The sequence below is a fragment of the Loxodonta africana genome, chromosome 1, assembly GCF_030014295.1.
Source record: "Loxodonta africana isolate mLoxAfr1 chromosome 1, mLoxAfr1.hap2, whole genome shotgun sequence".
Lineage (NCBI taxonomy): Eukaryota > Metazoa > Chordata > Mammalia > Proboscidea > Elephantidae > Loxodonta > Loxodonta africana.
The window spans coordinates 216,371,433-216,387,367 of record NC_087342.1 but is presented as its reverse complement, the minus strand read 5'-3'; the positions used below and the strand labels follow the sequence as shown (position 1 = coordinate 216,387,367).

Sequence of the window (15,935 nt, the reverse complement as noted above, 5' to 3'; positions counted from 1 at the left end):
TAAATTCTCCAACATTTTATGGGGATCAAAGTTATTCTATATTATTGCTCATTTTTAAAACATAGCACCAATGAGATGAAGAAATATGCTCATCATGTCATTATTTCATTTGTTTACCTTATATAACAACTTCCAAAAGGATTAATGCCAGTTGAAGAAAAAGGAATCATACAGAAATCAGCCTTATTTACTTAATAAAATTATATCACTATTTGCTGCTACTGGAAAATAATGCAAATAGTAGAAAATTCTAAAATTTTTTCCAAAAGTACATGTAATATCAGTTTCCCATTAAATTACCATATCTATTGTTTCCCAGAAGGACCATGCAATATATCTGACTCTAAAGAAGATAACCACACCCTTGAATCTGCTTCTAGGAGGCTTGTAAGTTTTTTTTTTTTTTTAATATATAATTTATTTTTCAAATTGTTTTTTTCCATAAATGAAAATGAGTTACTTCTTCCCAAAATTTTCATACATCTAAGAAATCACAATATTTTAGTAAAACGTTTATATTCACTTTTATCTTTAAAGGTAGGTATCCACCTAGAGGTATCTATAAATGAGTTGAAATTAACTCGACAACACATAATATTAAATGAAAATATTAAGAAAAAGCTACAAGTACAAATACACCATTAAATTTAAGACGTAAAAGTCTCAAACAAGCTGAATACTTTAACGATAGAAATCATCAGTAAACTACACCAAAAATCCCATTGCAGTCAAGTCGATTCTGACTCATAGCAATGGTATAAAAATAACCTATTGCCTTAGACTCAATCCCGTCTCATAGTGACTCTCCAGGACAGAGTAGAACTGCCTCAGAAGGCTTCCAAGGAGCAGCTGCTGGATTCAAACTGCTGACCTTTTGATTAGCAGGCTCAGTTTTTAACCACTGCACCACCAAGCCTCCAGTGACCCTATAAAACCCAGTGCCGTCGAGTCGATTCTGACTCATAGCGACCCTACAGGACAGAGCAGAACTGCCCCATAGAGTTTCCAAGGAGTGCCTGGCGGATTCGAACTGCCAACCCTTTGGCTAGCGGCCATAGCACTTAACCACTAAGCCACCAGTGACCCTATAGGACAGGGTAAAACTGCCCCACAGGGTTTCCAAGGAGTAGCTGGTAGATTCAAACTCTCAACCTTTTGGTTAGCAGGCTGAGTTTTTAACCACTGTACCACATCCTAATTAAATACCTTCATTACCATACTAATTATAATTTACTAGAAAGATAATGCTTCTTCTACATGATCAAAAAAACTACTCATGAAAATAATTTACCTTGGTAGACACAGTTATCACGTATCATGAAGAATTACTGATTCCTTCTTCAAATGTTTTCCTACTTTTGACTAAAAGGTTAAACTGGTATCCAGATGCAAGTAATATAACTTAGCTATAAAAATAGTCACCATTCTTTCCTGAGCATTCCTCTCCATACACACTTTAAAAGCAAGGCGCCCTTATAAACTAAAATGGGGACTGGCAAACCTTGGACTGTGGGCCAAATCCAGCCCACAGCTTGATTTTAAATAAAGTTTTATTGGAATACAGTCACACTCATTCATTTATATATGGCTACTTTGTGCTCTATCTGCAAAGTTGAGTAATTGTGACAGAGACTCATAAAGTCTAAAAGATTTACTATCCACCTATTTACGGGAAAAGTTTGCTGATCCCTGAACTAAAGACTTATATCTTAATTATTTTAAATGCATACTCATCTGCAGGTATGCACACACACGCACACACACTCATTCATCTTCTATATGATAATCATTAAAGAACACATTAAGTTGACCATTTAAAAATCCGTTGGTTCCTTCTGTTTTATAACTTGCACACTGACTACGGTCTAATTTCCAGACTCCTGACAAAGCATGGGACACTGGTGGAATCTGCTGATTTGCATTACTTAGGCCGTACTGCAGTAGCATTTTTGACATTTTTTTTAAAATACCACTCAATATGCTAGCTATAATTTAAAAAAAATTTTTTTTTTTTAGACATCTAATGGTACATAATATTACTTCTAGGGAAGAATGGTAACATAGAAATTTAGATTTTGATGCTAAATTAAGGAAAAGATGGCTAAATGGGTGGAAAGCGGAGATGAAATCAAATAAAACATCACAAAGAAAAAGACACTGGGTTTTAAAGGTTAGAATTATTTTAACAGGGAAAAGAGTATTCTAGACTTAAGGAAGAACATGAGAAAGGGCACAGAGGCATTTAAACACATGGCCCACTATGGAACACTGAGTCCTAAGGAGTAAACTGTCAACAATTCTTCCTGTTTCCTCCCCTCAGACTACCTTTCACCTACAGCCAAAAAAGCAAAAAAAAAAAAAAACAGTTACATGGTAAGCAGAGCTACTGTCCCAAATCCTTTAAAATGAAATAAGGAGAATGACAGATTAAAGAAACTGGGATTGTTAAACGTAAAAGTAGATGACTGCTAGGTATTTAAGGTCTTCAAAAATATTTAAAATGATAATAGTGATACATGGAACATCACTAACTTGTCATTACTTTTATTGTTGCAAATGAAAACTAGAAATAGGCTTAAATTAAAGTGCAAATAATTATATAGAAACTTAAATATCTTCACAGGAAAAAATCTGAGTAATTGAATTGGGAGATATCATTTCTTCTCCTCTGAGTGATGTACGTCACAGGTGATTAAGGGAACAGAGCTGTATGAGTAAAGGTTTTGGAAATCCTTTCATTAAAATTTTATGAATTCTTGGTATATTTCATAAAAATTAAGTCAACAATTACTTTGTTTTGTTTCCCAAGATGTTTTGTAGTACTAGAGTATTTTTTAAATTGTCTTAATAAAAGACATTCAAATCTAGAACGTAATATATAATTAAATGCCCTTTTCTTTATATCATTCTGTTATATTCTTAAATAGATGGTCCTATATCAAACCAAAAAACAATTTCATTAGTCTTATATTCCAAGATATTGAGTCTACCTTCTGATGATAATATGGCAAATCATATAAGGAAATTCTCATTTAAACATTACAGAAAAAATCACTACTGACTGTCACGGATTGAATTGTGTCCCCCGAAAATATGTCAACCTGCTTGGTCATGATTCCCTTGTATGACTGTCTACCATTTTATCTTCTGATGCGATTTCCTTGTGTGTTGTAAATCCTATCGCTATGATGTCATAAGATGGATTAATGGCAGTTATATTGATGAGGTCTACAGGATTAGATAGTGCCTTAAACCAATCTCTGAGAGATAAAAGACAAAAGCGAGCAGAGAGACAGTGGAACCTCACACCGCCAAGAAAGCAGCGCTGGGAGCAGAGCACATTTTTGGACCTGAGGTTCCTGTGCTGAGATGCTCCCAGACCAAGGGAAGACTGATGACAAGGACCTTCCCTCCAGACCCAACAGAGAGAGAAAGCCTTCTCCTGGAGCTGATGTCCTCAATTTGGACTTGTAGCCTACCAGACTGTGAGAGAGTGAATTTCTTTGTTAAAGCCATTCACTTGTGGTATTTCTGTTATAGCAGCACTAGATGACTAAGATACTGACATTCTTGGTTATTAATTTCCTTCTTGTAAATAATGTGCCTTTTCCAAAGCGTGGAGTAAAGCTAAATAAATACAACAAAAGTTTATATTTTATTTAGATATTTGGTCCTATACCAAAAAAAAAAAAAAAAAAAACCCAAACCCAGTGCCGTCGAGTCAATTCCGACTCATAGTGACCCTACAGGACAGGGTAGAACTGCCCCCGAAGAGTTTCCAAGGAGCACCTGGCGGATTCAAACTGCTGATCCTTTGGTTAGCAGCTGTAGCACTTAACCGCTATGCCACCAGGGTTTTCTTTGGTCCTTGACGGCACTAGGTGGTTTTTGTATGGTCCACAGTTTTTTACACGTCAGCTCCCAGTTATCACTATTCCAAGTTACTACACAATTACCAAGTTTAGCACTCAAATTATATATCAGCAATTCAAGGATGATAATCCCTACACTAGACGTTTTATATAAAAATTAATAAAATCATGTGATTTAGAACAATTATTTTTAAGTAAATTCATTGCAATTTTTACACTCTGATCATTAACACCCAAGAAAGGTAGGTAAACTTTTGTAAATGGTATTAAAAAACGCCCCAAGTTTCCGATGTCATAATGAGACCTTATCTGTTACACAAAGAAAACACTACAGCCTACCATCTTAGTATTCAATGTGAGTTGCTGTTTCAACAACAAAAAGTTTGTATTAGTTTATTCATATGCTCTTTTGTGGTCCACTCTGTGAACAAAAGCTTTCATTCTGACTCTACTAACTTGCATTATGAATGCAAAGATTACAAAGCAGATGGATCCACAAAGAGATGAAGCCCAATACTTCATCCTCTTTAACAAGTACTCAGAACAACCCACTCTAGGACAGACATGATTCAGAGAAGTCCCAAATCCTCCAGATAAATTTAAAACCTTAGAGCTGGAAGAACTCCTGACAATCATGCATCCCGACTTCCTTATTTTATAGGAATGGAAAGTGAAGCCCCGAGATTTTAGTTGGCTTATCCAAAATTAGTCTGAACGCTAATTTCTTCTCATAGTAAGGTAGCCCTCCTAAAATTCCTTTACCTTTTCCTCAAGATAGCAACGTCAGATTGTAATTTTCAAAACGAATTACACTAAAGAACAAATGGAAAACAAGGAATATGACAAAGATAATAGCAAACAAACAAAAAACCCATCCTACATAAAGTAGAAAGGCTATAAAGCACTGCCTCGATTATCCAACCTTTAACATACCCTTTTCAATCAGTTGCATACAGTTTCTCTCACCGTTTGTTTCCCTTCACAAGAAATTCACCGCAAAATAAACTGCTTCCAGGAAGATTCTGTTTTCTGGTTGTTTCTAGAGTAAACGCGTCTATTTTTCCTGCTGCAGTAGTCCATGCTGTGAATCACCCACTTAGAACTGATACAATACTCATCTTTCCTTCATATAAAGTCTTCTTTAAAGAACAGCTGAGAGTTGAGAGACAAAAGTATTTTGAGGTGCTCATTTCTCCTCTACATCTAGAAATCCAAATGACTAAAACCCTTCTATGAGCAAAAAGGAGGGGAAGAGAAAAGTAGACAAAATTCTGGCAAAACTAATTTCACTTTTAACTATTTCAAACAAAAACTATACTTACAGATGTATTTCCCAACAGTGTAATTATGTTTTGTAAAATAAAATTAATAAGCATCAAGTCAAAACATTCTAATGCTATCTTACAAGTATATAAAGTCATTAAACAATCATTTACTTAGCACCTACCAAGTGTAAGGAACTTTCCAATATATTTTCTTACTACATCTAAGTGACAATTTTGCAAACTGTGGTTGAGAAGAACATAACCATTCTTAGGACACACTTGAAAAGAAAAACAGTACTTTTCAAGATCATTTCTTCAAAGATTGCGTCAGCTGCAAAGTATAAGAAGGCTTTCCTACGGAATGCCTTACACCTAGCTGCCTCTCAGTAAAAATCTGCTAAATAAGCAAATGAAGGACCTGAAAATTAAAAAAAAAAAAACACAGAAAAAACCCTGATATTAATACTACTATACGTTGACTACTCACTAAAACAGTCTCTATGTAGTCTTGAAAGTTACCAAACCAAACCCACTGCCTCTGAGTCAATTCCAACTCATAGCGAGCCTACAGGGCACAGAACTGTCCTACAGGGTTTCCAAGGCTGTAATCTTTACAGAAGCAGACTGTCACACCTTTCTCTCACAGAGCGGCTAGTAGGTTCAAACCAGTGACCTTTTGGTTAGTACCCAAGTGCTTAACCATTGTGCCACCAGGGTTCTCTTAAAAGTTACACACACACATTATTGTATTTAATTCTTACTATGCCCTGGTGGGGAGCCGTGGTGGCATAGTGGTTAAGAGTTGGTATGCTGACCAAAAGGTCAGCAGTTTGAATCTACCAGCCACTCTTTGGAACCCCTATGGAGCTGTTCTACTCTGTCCTATAGGGTTGCTATGTCAGAATCGACTCTACAGCAAAGTTTTTTTTGGGGGGTTTATACCCTGGTGGCACAGTGATTAAGAGCTATGGCTGCTAACCAAAAGGTCAGCAGTTCAAACCCACCAGCCGCTCCTTGGAAACTCTATAAGACAATTCTACTCTGTCCTATAGGGTGACTATGAGTCAGAACTGACTCAATGGCACCTAACAACAAGAGCATAACCTCATAAACTAGGTGGGGTTATTATTCCTATTTAACTGTTGAAGAATTTAGACTAAATGAAGTGGTTCCCAACGAGGAGTACTTGAAGTGTTGGGGAAAAGGGGTTTCAGTTGCCACACTGATGGGGGAGAAGGTAGTCAGGGATGTTAAATATCCTTTAAGGTGCTAGACAAATCCACAGGATTATCCAAAATGCCACCACTATTGAGAAACACTGACAGAGCATAAATGAACAAAGCCAAACAGGTAATGATGACTTTATGTTAGTTCTATTCAATAACAAAATTCAGGAAACCACCAAGGACCAGTCCAAAAGGAAATCAAATGTAAAAGTATATCAATTCTGATGCTAAAACAGTTAAGGACATGCTACTCTCTCAAAATGGCAATACAATAAAAGATGACATAATTTCAAATTCAACATTACCACTCTTTAATGAGTTCTGCTTCTGTTTTTAGTTGCCTGGGGGCTTTACTTGCAAATGTTATCATCTTTAAATATTCCCTTTAATATTTTACACAAAATAATCAAGTCCTTCTCCAATCCCCAATTTGCTCTCCCATTTTGGATCCACTTTACTACCTATATGGATTAATAGTTACCTAATGGGGTTTTGCTTGGTCTGTTCTTGTCATCCATGACACCACTGCCCCATTAATCACCCTAAAAACCACACTTTCTCTTAGCATTTCATCATACAACTGCAATGATTCCTAAATGGATAATGCCAAGATACTTTAAATTAACATTCAAAGCCCTCCACCAACTGCCTCCCTATTTCTCTCCCCAGTTCAAATAGGACCACTGTGCCAAGCAGTCTCTTTAGTACTCTTCCAAACCACCATGATGACTCACTTTTCCATACTTTGTCCATGACGTTTACCATGCCTAGAATAATTTTCCTACTCTTTCCTTCCTGCCATGCAGAATCCTTTATCAGTCAACGTGTAGAAATGTTCATCAGAAACAACCTGTAATCTGACTTTTGTGTAAAGTCAGTAGACTTACACAAAACAGTTTCTAATTTTAATTATGTTTATCTAGTTCCAGTCCTGTGGTTAGGGCTGGAAGCTTTTTAAAGGTAAGCATCATTATTTTCATTTTATTTATTTTATATTACTCACCTAGAGATACATATATATATGTATATACACACACATAAACATATATATACACACACACACATATTTGGAAGCACAAAATTGTTTCTGTAGAATAAATCACCTAACATAGCATCTTCATTTTTAAAGTAAGAAAACAGACATTAAAAATTAATTTATACAAAGACATATAATTCTTTAGTAGCAAGACAAGAACCAGAATTCAGGCCACAATTTATAATCTAATGTTGTTTGATACTTAATAATTGCTTGTTAAGTGAACTCCAGGGTATAAAAATAATTTTCTAAGCCTGCATTCAATGACATTATAATGCAATTTAGAAGACAGGTCATGCCTCAAGTAGAGATTCCCTATTACACTGCACTTTCCACAGGTCAAGAAGACAAATGAGGTTCTTAGAGATATGTACAATTTGATAACTATTTCTAAAAAACTTCATGGATGTTCATGCAAATTCAGTAATTTGAAACTCCATTTTTCTGCTTAGTCTTTGAAATACTCATATATAAAATGACCTCACTATATTTACACAAAACAGTACCTCAAAAGCGGGATCAGGGTAGTCCATGGTTAGATTACACTAGTGAACTAAAAGTCTAGATAAAGACACAGCAAGGTTACTAGAAATGCCATTCTTCAGTTAGAACCTTTTTTTCCCTTTTACTTGTGCATATGAAGATAATTAGATTATTTTATCCCAATAGTTCTAAGCCCTAGATTACTCATAAGAATAAAACTGTAGCAATCTCTACATAGCAAAAAGAGCACATTCCTACTATGTCAGCTGGTATATAAAATTATGCTTTCTTGCTTCCCATCAATAAATATATTCCAACTTCACATTCTTTCCAGAAGCCAAGAAGGTTGAGCATTAGGCATATTTATGACATCATCAGTCAATTTTTATACATTAAAGCAACAAATGCACAAAAATTTACTTTCCCTCGTTATCAGTTATTATTTAAAGATTCTTAGATTTTCACTAATTCTTGTCTAGCTATAATTTTCTTGTCTAGATTTCTTTTTAACTTAAAGTATATAGATCAATTTAGTATATACAGTCTTCCAACATTTGGTAAGACATCCTATTAGCAAAAATTAGATAATGCCCAATCCTACATTTGAAAACATCTCCCACTTTCTGCTCTGTAGCTAAATGAAAGAAAAGACTTTATATCTCTGCTCAAAAGATTTTTTTTAGGGCAAATGTATTACAGGCTACAAGAGTATAACATGAAAAGAGAATAATGACAAGGATCAAAAGAGACCAACTACAATATGGAAAAATATGAAAGAATACAGCAACAAAATAGACTTGAAATAACTCTACATGTTAAATCAACATGAAGCTTCAAAATCAGAATCTACAAATCTTAGGTGTCTAGTATTAAAGATAACAAAGAACAGAGCATCCCACATTATATCCAAATAAAAATAAAAGGTTCTTAGGCATTTCCTATAAATTAAAGCCATAATAAGGCTCAGAAGATCATCTGCTACTTAAACCTAACAGAAGGGATGGACAGAAGTATTACTGGTAGGTAAACCAGTATGTCACTCTGGAATATTCATAGAAATGGGAAGTGGAAACAGATTTTGTAAATAGGTTCCTAACTTCATTCTAAATATAGAGCTAAAGGTTCTTCAAAAAAAAAAAAAATTAGAATTGTAAACTAGAATTACAGGTCCATATTTATTTTATGTAATACTTAACTATAAAAAATGTGTATAGCAAAAACGCCACCAGGGTTCCATAGCAGAAATCATATACAAGTGATAATTTTGGACACCTGATTATTGCTTTCAATTGGCAATTGGTATTTTGCCTACCACTCTACATTCATCCTTTGTCTCAACTTGTTAGTTACTTAAAAAGATCAGGGTAAAAGTCTTACGTAAGAAAAACAATAAAAATGATTGGTTTTATAAAATTAGCCTGGTCGCTATGAGTCGGAATCGACTCGACAGCACTGGGTGTGGTGGTACTCACTTATATTTATATTAAATATAACTGGCCAGATTGACTGCTTTAAAAAAAAAAAAAAAGTTATGTACCATGATAAAATTGAGGCTATACTGGGGAAATATTAAAATTAAGCCCACTTAAAAGAAAAGGAGAATAATCTAAAAATAACCAATTTAACTCAACTTTATTTTTCTTCTAGTCTAGTGATGAAATTCTTTGGTTGAAAAATAAAAAATCTGCTTTCAGTTCCGAGGGTCTATCTAGATGCAACAATGTAGTAGTCTTGTTACCACACAAAGTTCTGGTAACACTTAGTGCTAACACCAGTAAAATTAACTTTATTTCCATCTTCAGCAATAAAATTATCTAACAATTAGAGTCAAAAATTTTCTAGTCTCAACTATCTAGAGATTGTCTCAGAAATTCAGACACAGTTTTAGCCTGGTCAGATTTTATGATTTTAACAGGTATGTCGGCACAAGCAGTTTTTACTACAAATGGTAAATGTCACTTAGTAACATGGTTCAATGGCTCATTTGAAAACTTTTTTAAGTGTTTTGAAGATAGCATACTAAATCCCAAAGGTAAGTTGAGGCATATCCTAATGCCATGTAGTACTTCTTTGAAAGGAAGATGTTAAAAGATTTTAAGTAAAATGCCAGACATGTTTAACTCAAATGCTGGGTCCTTTCACCCTTCTCAGGAGGCATGTAAATCTGAAACATGAAGGGGTAAAGGTCCTTTTTTGTTTTCTCTTGTTTCTTTTTTTAAACACAGAAATGTCTATTGAGATCATCTAATGATTTCCTATTTACTAATAACACATTACCCCAGTAATATGTATAAAGCTGATATTACACTACAGATGGATGAACAAAGCATTTTCTTTTTAAACTTTTGTTTAAGTTTAAAAATAAGAGTATTTAGGTCAAGTAGGGTTAAATGCTGCAGTAAAAGCAACCACAATTTTATTTCAAGCTAAATAGCTTGTAAGAGGAACCAAGAAATATTCTCCAGTGTTCGGACTAAAAAATAATCTTGATGAATGAGTAGGTATTTGAAAAAAATTCATGGCAAAACTACTATAGCTCATAGATAACCAGGAAAAATAATGCTTTACATACTAACACTTTAAAGTACAGTTAACCTAATAGTTTTTACATATGAATAACAAATATAGACCGTAAAAAGGAAAATATTGTCAAGAGAGCACATTTATCCATATGTATTTTACAAAACAAGGCTCTAGAACTTCTAAGAAATGTCAACCCTTCATTAAGTATTATATAAAGTTAACTGGCTACATTTGTCTCCTGCTAATGATTCTTCTTTTTATGGACAAGTCAGAAACAACCAAATTAAAATTAAAATTCAACCTCTAGTCATTAGAATAATTAACAGGTCTTAAGTTCAACACCTATCTCCCACAACATTTCAAAAAGCAATTAAAGTATGCATCCTGATATCCTTAAATTTCATCCTTAACATATCCCATTCAATAGACCACCAGCAGAAGCAGATAAATTTCCCCTTGGAAACTTCTAGTTTCTTGGAAAGAAAGTAGTTACTAAAGCAGAACTGTAGACCTCTCTTTGGAGAAAAGTCTAACTGAGAGCTGAGAAACAAACAGCAACACATAACCTGAATATATGTATAATCAAGGGAAAAGCCAACACCACACAATTTCACATAAAGTATACCTGATCACACCATTTCTTTGGAATCAGACAGGAAAAGGAACTAATCAGCAATACAGAAGGACTAGACAGAATAAAGTAAAAGTTAAAAAAAATAAAATTAAATGAAAGGATACAGCCTTAAAGCACCAGTCTGAGTTCCCACTGCCAGGATCTTCTGTACAGGATCAAAGGCCAGGGCTGAAGGTTGATAGGGAAATCCATGACGAACAGTCTACGGATGGTCAAGTTATATCACAGCAACCAAAGCAGCATGCGAAATTTAAGAATAGAAAAGTCAATACAGGCATTAGAATTTAGAACAATAACCATGCAAAACACATATACATGCACTTACCGCTTTAAAAAAAAAAAAAAAGAAATCTACAATGTTAACAAACAAAAGTTATTCACATGGAACTTGGAACCAAAAATCTACTCCAGTGTTAACACTTCAATTTCTGCTCTTCCATGATACTTGAATTCTCTAGAAGCCAAATTACTAAAGTTTGCAGTGGTCAAAAAATTCTGTAAGCTGACTTAAAAGTGTGACTCATGCCTTATTTCAAATGTGATCACTTCATTATGACTTTATTTGGATGCTAAATGCAAGCACTTCCAAGGAAAAGTTGTCATATGATGACATTCGCTGAGGATTCTGGAAAGCAATCACCAGCTCTCTATTCCAACATTCTGCAATTGTAACTGAAGTGAAAACAAGCACATTGTATCATATTTTCGCATTTTATTATCAAGCCCAAAATAATTTCAGGGAATTAGGAGGAAAAGTGTAGGTACACACTTTTACGAAACTCTGACGATATAAACGCATGGGTATTTGTGGGGAAAGCAGGTTATTATCAAGACTAGCTGGTATTTCTCACTGAGCAGCTAGTGAATTAATTCGCTGCATCATTCTTTCTGAATTACAGAACGCTATATTTTTTTATGGCAATTACCGTGCCATTAACAGACAAAAATCACAATAGTAACGTTTTCAGCAAACATAACCATAAAAGAACTCTACAATTTCAGTTTAAGTCACTCATACCCCGTTTTAAGGGAAAAGCGATGATAAAATATCCAGTTGAACAGGTTTGGCATTTTGATAAACAATGTTCATCAGACACTGTTTCCCAAAGCAACTTCGAAGTTGGTGAATTATATTGAAGTGCTTGTACATAAAAGCTTGCATATTATTGCTAGCAATGTCAGAATACAAATTAAAGGTCAGTAAAAACGTCTGAAACACCCTTGAAATGATTGCTGCATATGAAAAGGGGAGAGGTAAAAAAAAAAAAAAAAATCCACGAAAAGGAGTAAGATGATGTCAATCTCCAAAATAACCCACTAAGCAAACGTTTTCTGAAGGAGTGCGCCCTTTATTCGCGCTACGATTATTATTGGCGCTCTCTGCTCCCTTGCACTCCCATGTTAAAGCCCGAGTTACCCCCTAAAACGACCCCAGATTTTCAATGTCGGGGGCGCGGGCTGCACGCCGGGTTCACCTTGCAGAGCTGGAAGTGCTCGGACTGGAGGGTCTCCTGAATCTCGGGCTCTCGGCTCCCCGACGGGTGTTGCTGCTGCTGCTGCGAGGCCGAGGACGAGCCGGCGGTCAGGCCGTCCAGCACCTTCCTGATGTTGAATTTCCTCATGGTCTCGGCGGGGCTCCCCCGCACCCCGGGAGGGGAGGCAAGCGGCGTCCCCGGGCGGGAGCACCGAGCCGGGGCCGAGGACAGCGTCGACCGAGGAAACGGAGGAGTGTGAGCGGGTGGGAGTGGGAGGGCAAGGAGGCAGCTGGGGAGAAGCTAGATACAATCCAAACAGGAAATGCTGCGACGACTAGAGAACCGCGGCCGCGAGAGCCCCGGGCGGCGACCCCTCTTCCTCCGAGACCGCCGCCCGCCCGTCGCGCTGCCCGAGCGGCTCTGTGGCGCGCTTCAGCCGCCGCCGCCGCCGCCTCCTCGCCCCGCGGTCGGGCGGCAGCAGCAGTGGCGGCGGCGCCCCGAACCCGCGCAGCCCAGCCTCACCTGGCCGTGGGCTGACTCTGCGCCGCGCCGCCGCCCCGGCTCGCCCCCGCCGCCGCCGCCGCCGCCGCCAGCGCGTCCATGGCCCGCGGCCCCGCCGCTCCGCGCCCGCCCCGGCCCCGCAGTCCCTCGACGTTTGCCCCGGCGCCTGCTCCCGCTCCTCCTCAGGGGGTCGCCGGCTCGCCCTCCGCGGCCGCCGCTCGGCCTCCTCGCCGCTCAGCGCCGCTGCCGGCCCGGCATCGCACGCAGGGCGCCCGGGCTGGGTCCCCGCGCTCAGCCTCCTCGCTCCGCCTCGCTCGTCTGCCGCCGGACCGGCCCGCCCTCGCCCCTTCAGAGCCCGGCTGCCTTCCTCAGGCGCCGCCGCCGCCCGCGCTCCGCGCCCGGCCGCTTCCTCCCGCCTGACAGGGCGCCTCGGCGCACGGCACCAACGCCCGCCGTGGCAGCAGCGGCAGCCGCGGTTACAGCCGGCCGGCGGTGGCGGCAGCTGGGCCTCCGCGGAGCCGGGGTGCTGGGCGTGCGCATGCGCACCGCCGCCTCCCCCTAGCCGGAGAGTAGCTGGGGCTTAAATTATTTTTTGCGAAAATCCCAGACGAAGGCTAAATATCTTCCAGGCCAGTCACTTTGCCAGAGTATGCAGCTGCTGCTTCTGCAGCTGGGGTAGTAAAAATGTTGACGACTTAACGAGCAGCAGGAACCCTTTATTTCAAATTCGGTCGTTGAAGCGGGGGTTTATGCTTTCACACTTTCACAAGGTACCTACTCCCAACTGCTGGCTGCAATATTATTGTTGTTGCTTTCTGGGTGGGCTTTGTTTTGGATCGATTTGGATTTGGTTTTTGAAGGAGAGCGTCTAGGCAACGTTGAGGTCTGTAGTCAAGAGGATGGCAGACATAGGAAAGGAACTAAACCTAGGGAAACAAAAATTCTCTCCTGAAGCGTATACTGTTGGTGGAATTGAAGTCTGGTCACATCGCAGGTAGCTGTTAGAATGGAAGAGGCTGCTGATGGGTGCCCGCCAAAGGGGAACCGCTCCAGGGCTGAGTGTCTGCCCCGACCAGTGACAAGGCACTCTTCAAGTCAGTCCACAAGCAGGGGTGGGCAGGGATGGGGCGGGGAGGGGGGTTGGAGGTAAACACCGAGCTGTCACTCATTTTCAAAACCTTAAATCCGCCCTGTAATACTGCTTATCCCCTAAGTAATCCCGAGTGACTTCTCCACTCTTGAAATGGGTAAGGATGGTAGAATGAAGTTTCTGTTCAGACCTTTCCGCCGATTCCCTGACACAATCTCGCTGGGATGCTTAGAGATAAACGTCAGGCTCAAGTTTAAAAGGGAGAAATTCCTGCTGACAGGACCCTCTCGGAGAATGCCTTCCACAAGGAAAGGTGGGTGGGAAGCAGAAGTACCTGACTAGGATGTGGGAAAAAGGAAAAACGTAAAAAGTAAGAAAGCGGATAAAGACGAATTCTAATTCGAGGGTTGGGGAAGAAAATCTCCCAGTTAATCGTTTCCCTCCCTCTTTGGCGCTGCACTAAGCCATCAGGACAGCTGCAAAGGGTGTTCGGAGCCCAAATCAGAGGTATCCGCCCTCTTCGTTTTGATTGGCCGCCTCCTGCCCAAAGCAGGGACATTTTCGTCACACTATTGGCTAACCTGGCATGCCCTTCAAGTACCGTCAGCAAACCAACTATGACCGGGGGCCGTGGATTTTTGGGAAATGTAGTTCTTGGAGCTTCCGCGTTCAAGGAAGAGCTCCTACCCTTGGAACCTATGGACTTATTTTGCAGTTTATTTATTGAATTACACGTTTACTGCCTCGGGTACAACGAACAACAAAACAAATTTGAGACTTTCTTAAACTATTTCTAAGTGGCTTTGAACTTTTTGTTTAACAATTCTGTTCTCTTGAACGCATTTTTATTGAGTGCGAGGCATTGGGATAGGTACTGACCAAAACCAAATTAAACCAGTGCCATCGAGTCAACTCCGACTCATAGTGACCCTATAAGACAGAGTAGAACTGCCCCATAGAGTTTCCAAGGAGCACCTGGCCCATTCGAACTGCCAACCCTTTGATTAGCAGCCGTAGCACTTAACCACTACACCACCTGGGTTTCCATAGGTACTGAAGATACAAAAATACAATCCTTATTTTCAGGAAGCTCACCACATTCTAAGGGGAGTGACCCTCACATAAATAAATAATTGTAAAACAATGGGATGAGTTCAATGATGGGATAGGAGGAGGAGGGGGACTGAAGAGGGACACTTAATTTGCGTGGGGAGGCCAGGGAAGGGCTCGTGGAAACAGTGACATCACCGTAGTTGAGTCCTGGTAAGAGGTGACCAGGTGAGGAGGAGGGATAAGAGAGTTGGAAAGAGGTGAGGAGGGAAGCATCAGAATTACCTGGAGAGCTTTTTAACAATATAAATGCCTCCGTAGGGAAAAAATTCCAAAACATTACTTGTCCACAAAATTCTATGATCACACCTTTACATTTAACTTAAAAATAAAACCACTGGTGATTACAAAACTTTTGGAGAACAGACAATTTCTTGCTGAGAGGCCTTGTGGTTGAGTGGAAAAATCCTAGGCTTTGTTTTCTATGGGACATGAATATAAATCTAGGCCCTGCTAATATGTGTAACCTCGTGCAAATTATTTAATTTTCCTAAGGATCAGATTCTTCATTTGTAGGAATAATGCTTTTCTCTGGGGTTTTGTGAGGATAAATGAGGAAAAGAAAATGTAAGGTTTGCAATACATTGCTTAGCATTTCATAGATAGTCAAAAATGTCAGTTTTCTCACTCTATTATTATCAGGTTATTGAGCTGAAAGGGACTTCAAGAGACCTCCAGTTTAAGCCAGTCCCCTATTTGGGGCTTTAGGAGTTTTGATTT

The 15,935-nt window shown here is 39.1% G+C and overlaps 1 protein-coding gene across 8 annotated transcripts in view; it reads right to left on the bottom strand.

Moving 5' to 3' along the window:
- The window catches only part of STXBP5 (syntaxin binding protein 5), a 205,630-nt gene extending 192,700 nt beyond the window's left edge, over positions 1-12,930 (bottom strand). For 5 of the 8 annotated variants that reach the window (XM_003404421.4, XM_064291914.1, XM_064291911.1 and 2 more), the window contains exons 1-2: positions 12,515-12,930; positions 11,144-11,241 (exon numbers count right to left, since the gene is read on the bottom strand). In XM_003404421.4, coding sequence (XP_003404469.1) covers positions 11,144-11,241; positions 12,515-12,661 — 245 coding nt within the window. In that variant the 5' untranslated portion in view covers positions 12,662-12,930. The remainder of the gene's footprint in view (positions 1-11,143; positions 11,242-12,514) is intronic. The other 3 variants (XM_064291906.1, XM_064291908.1, XM_064291919.1) reach the window with 1 other exon arrangement.
- Positions 12,931-15,935: the final 3,005 nt, after the last annotated feature.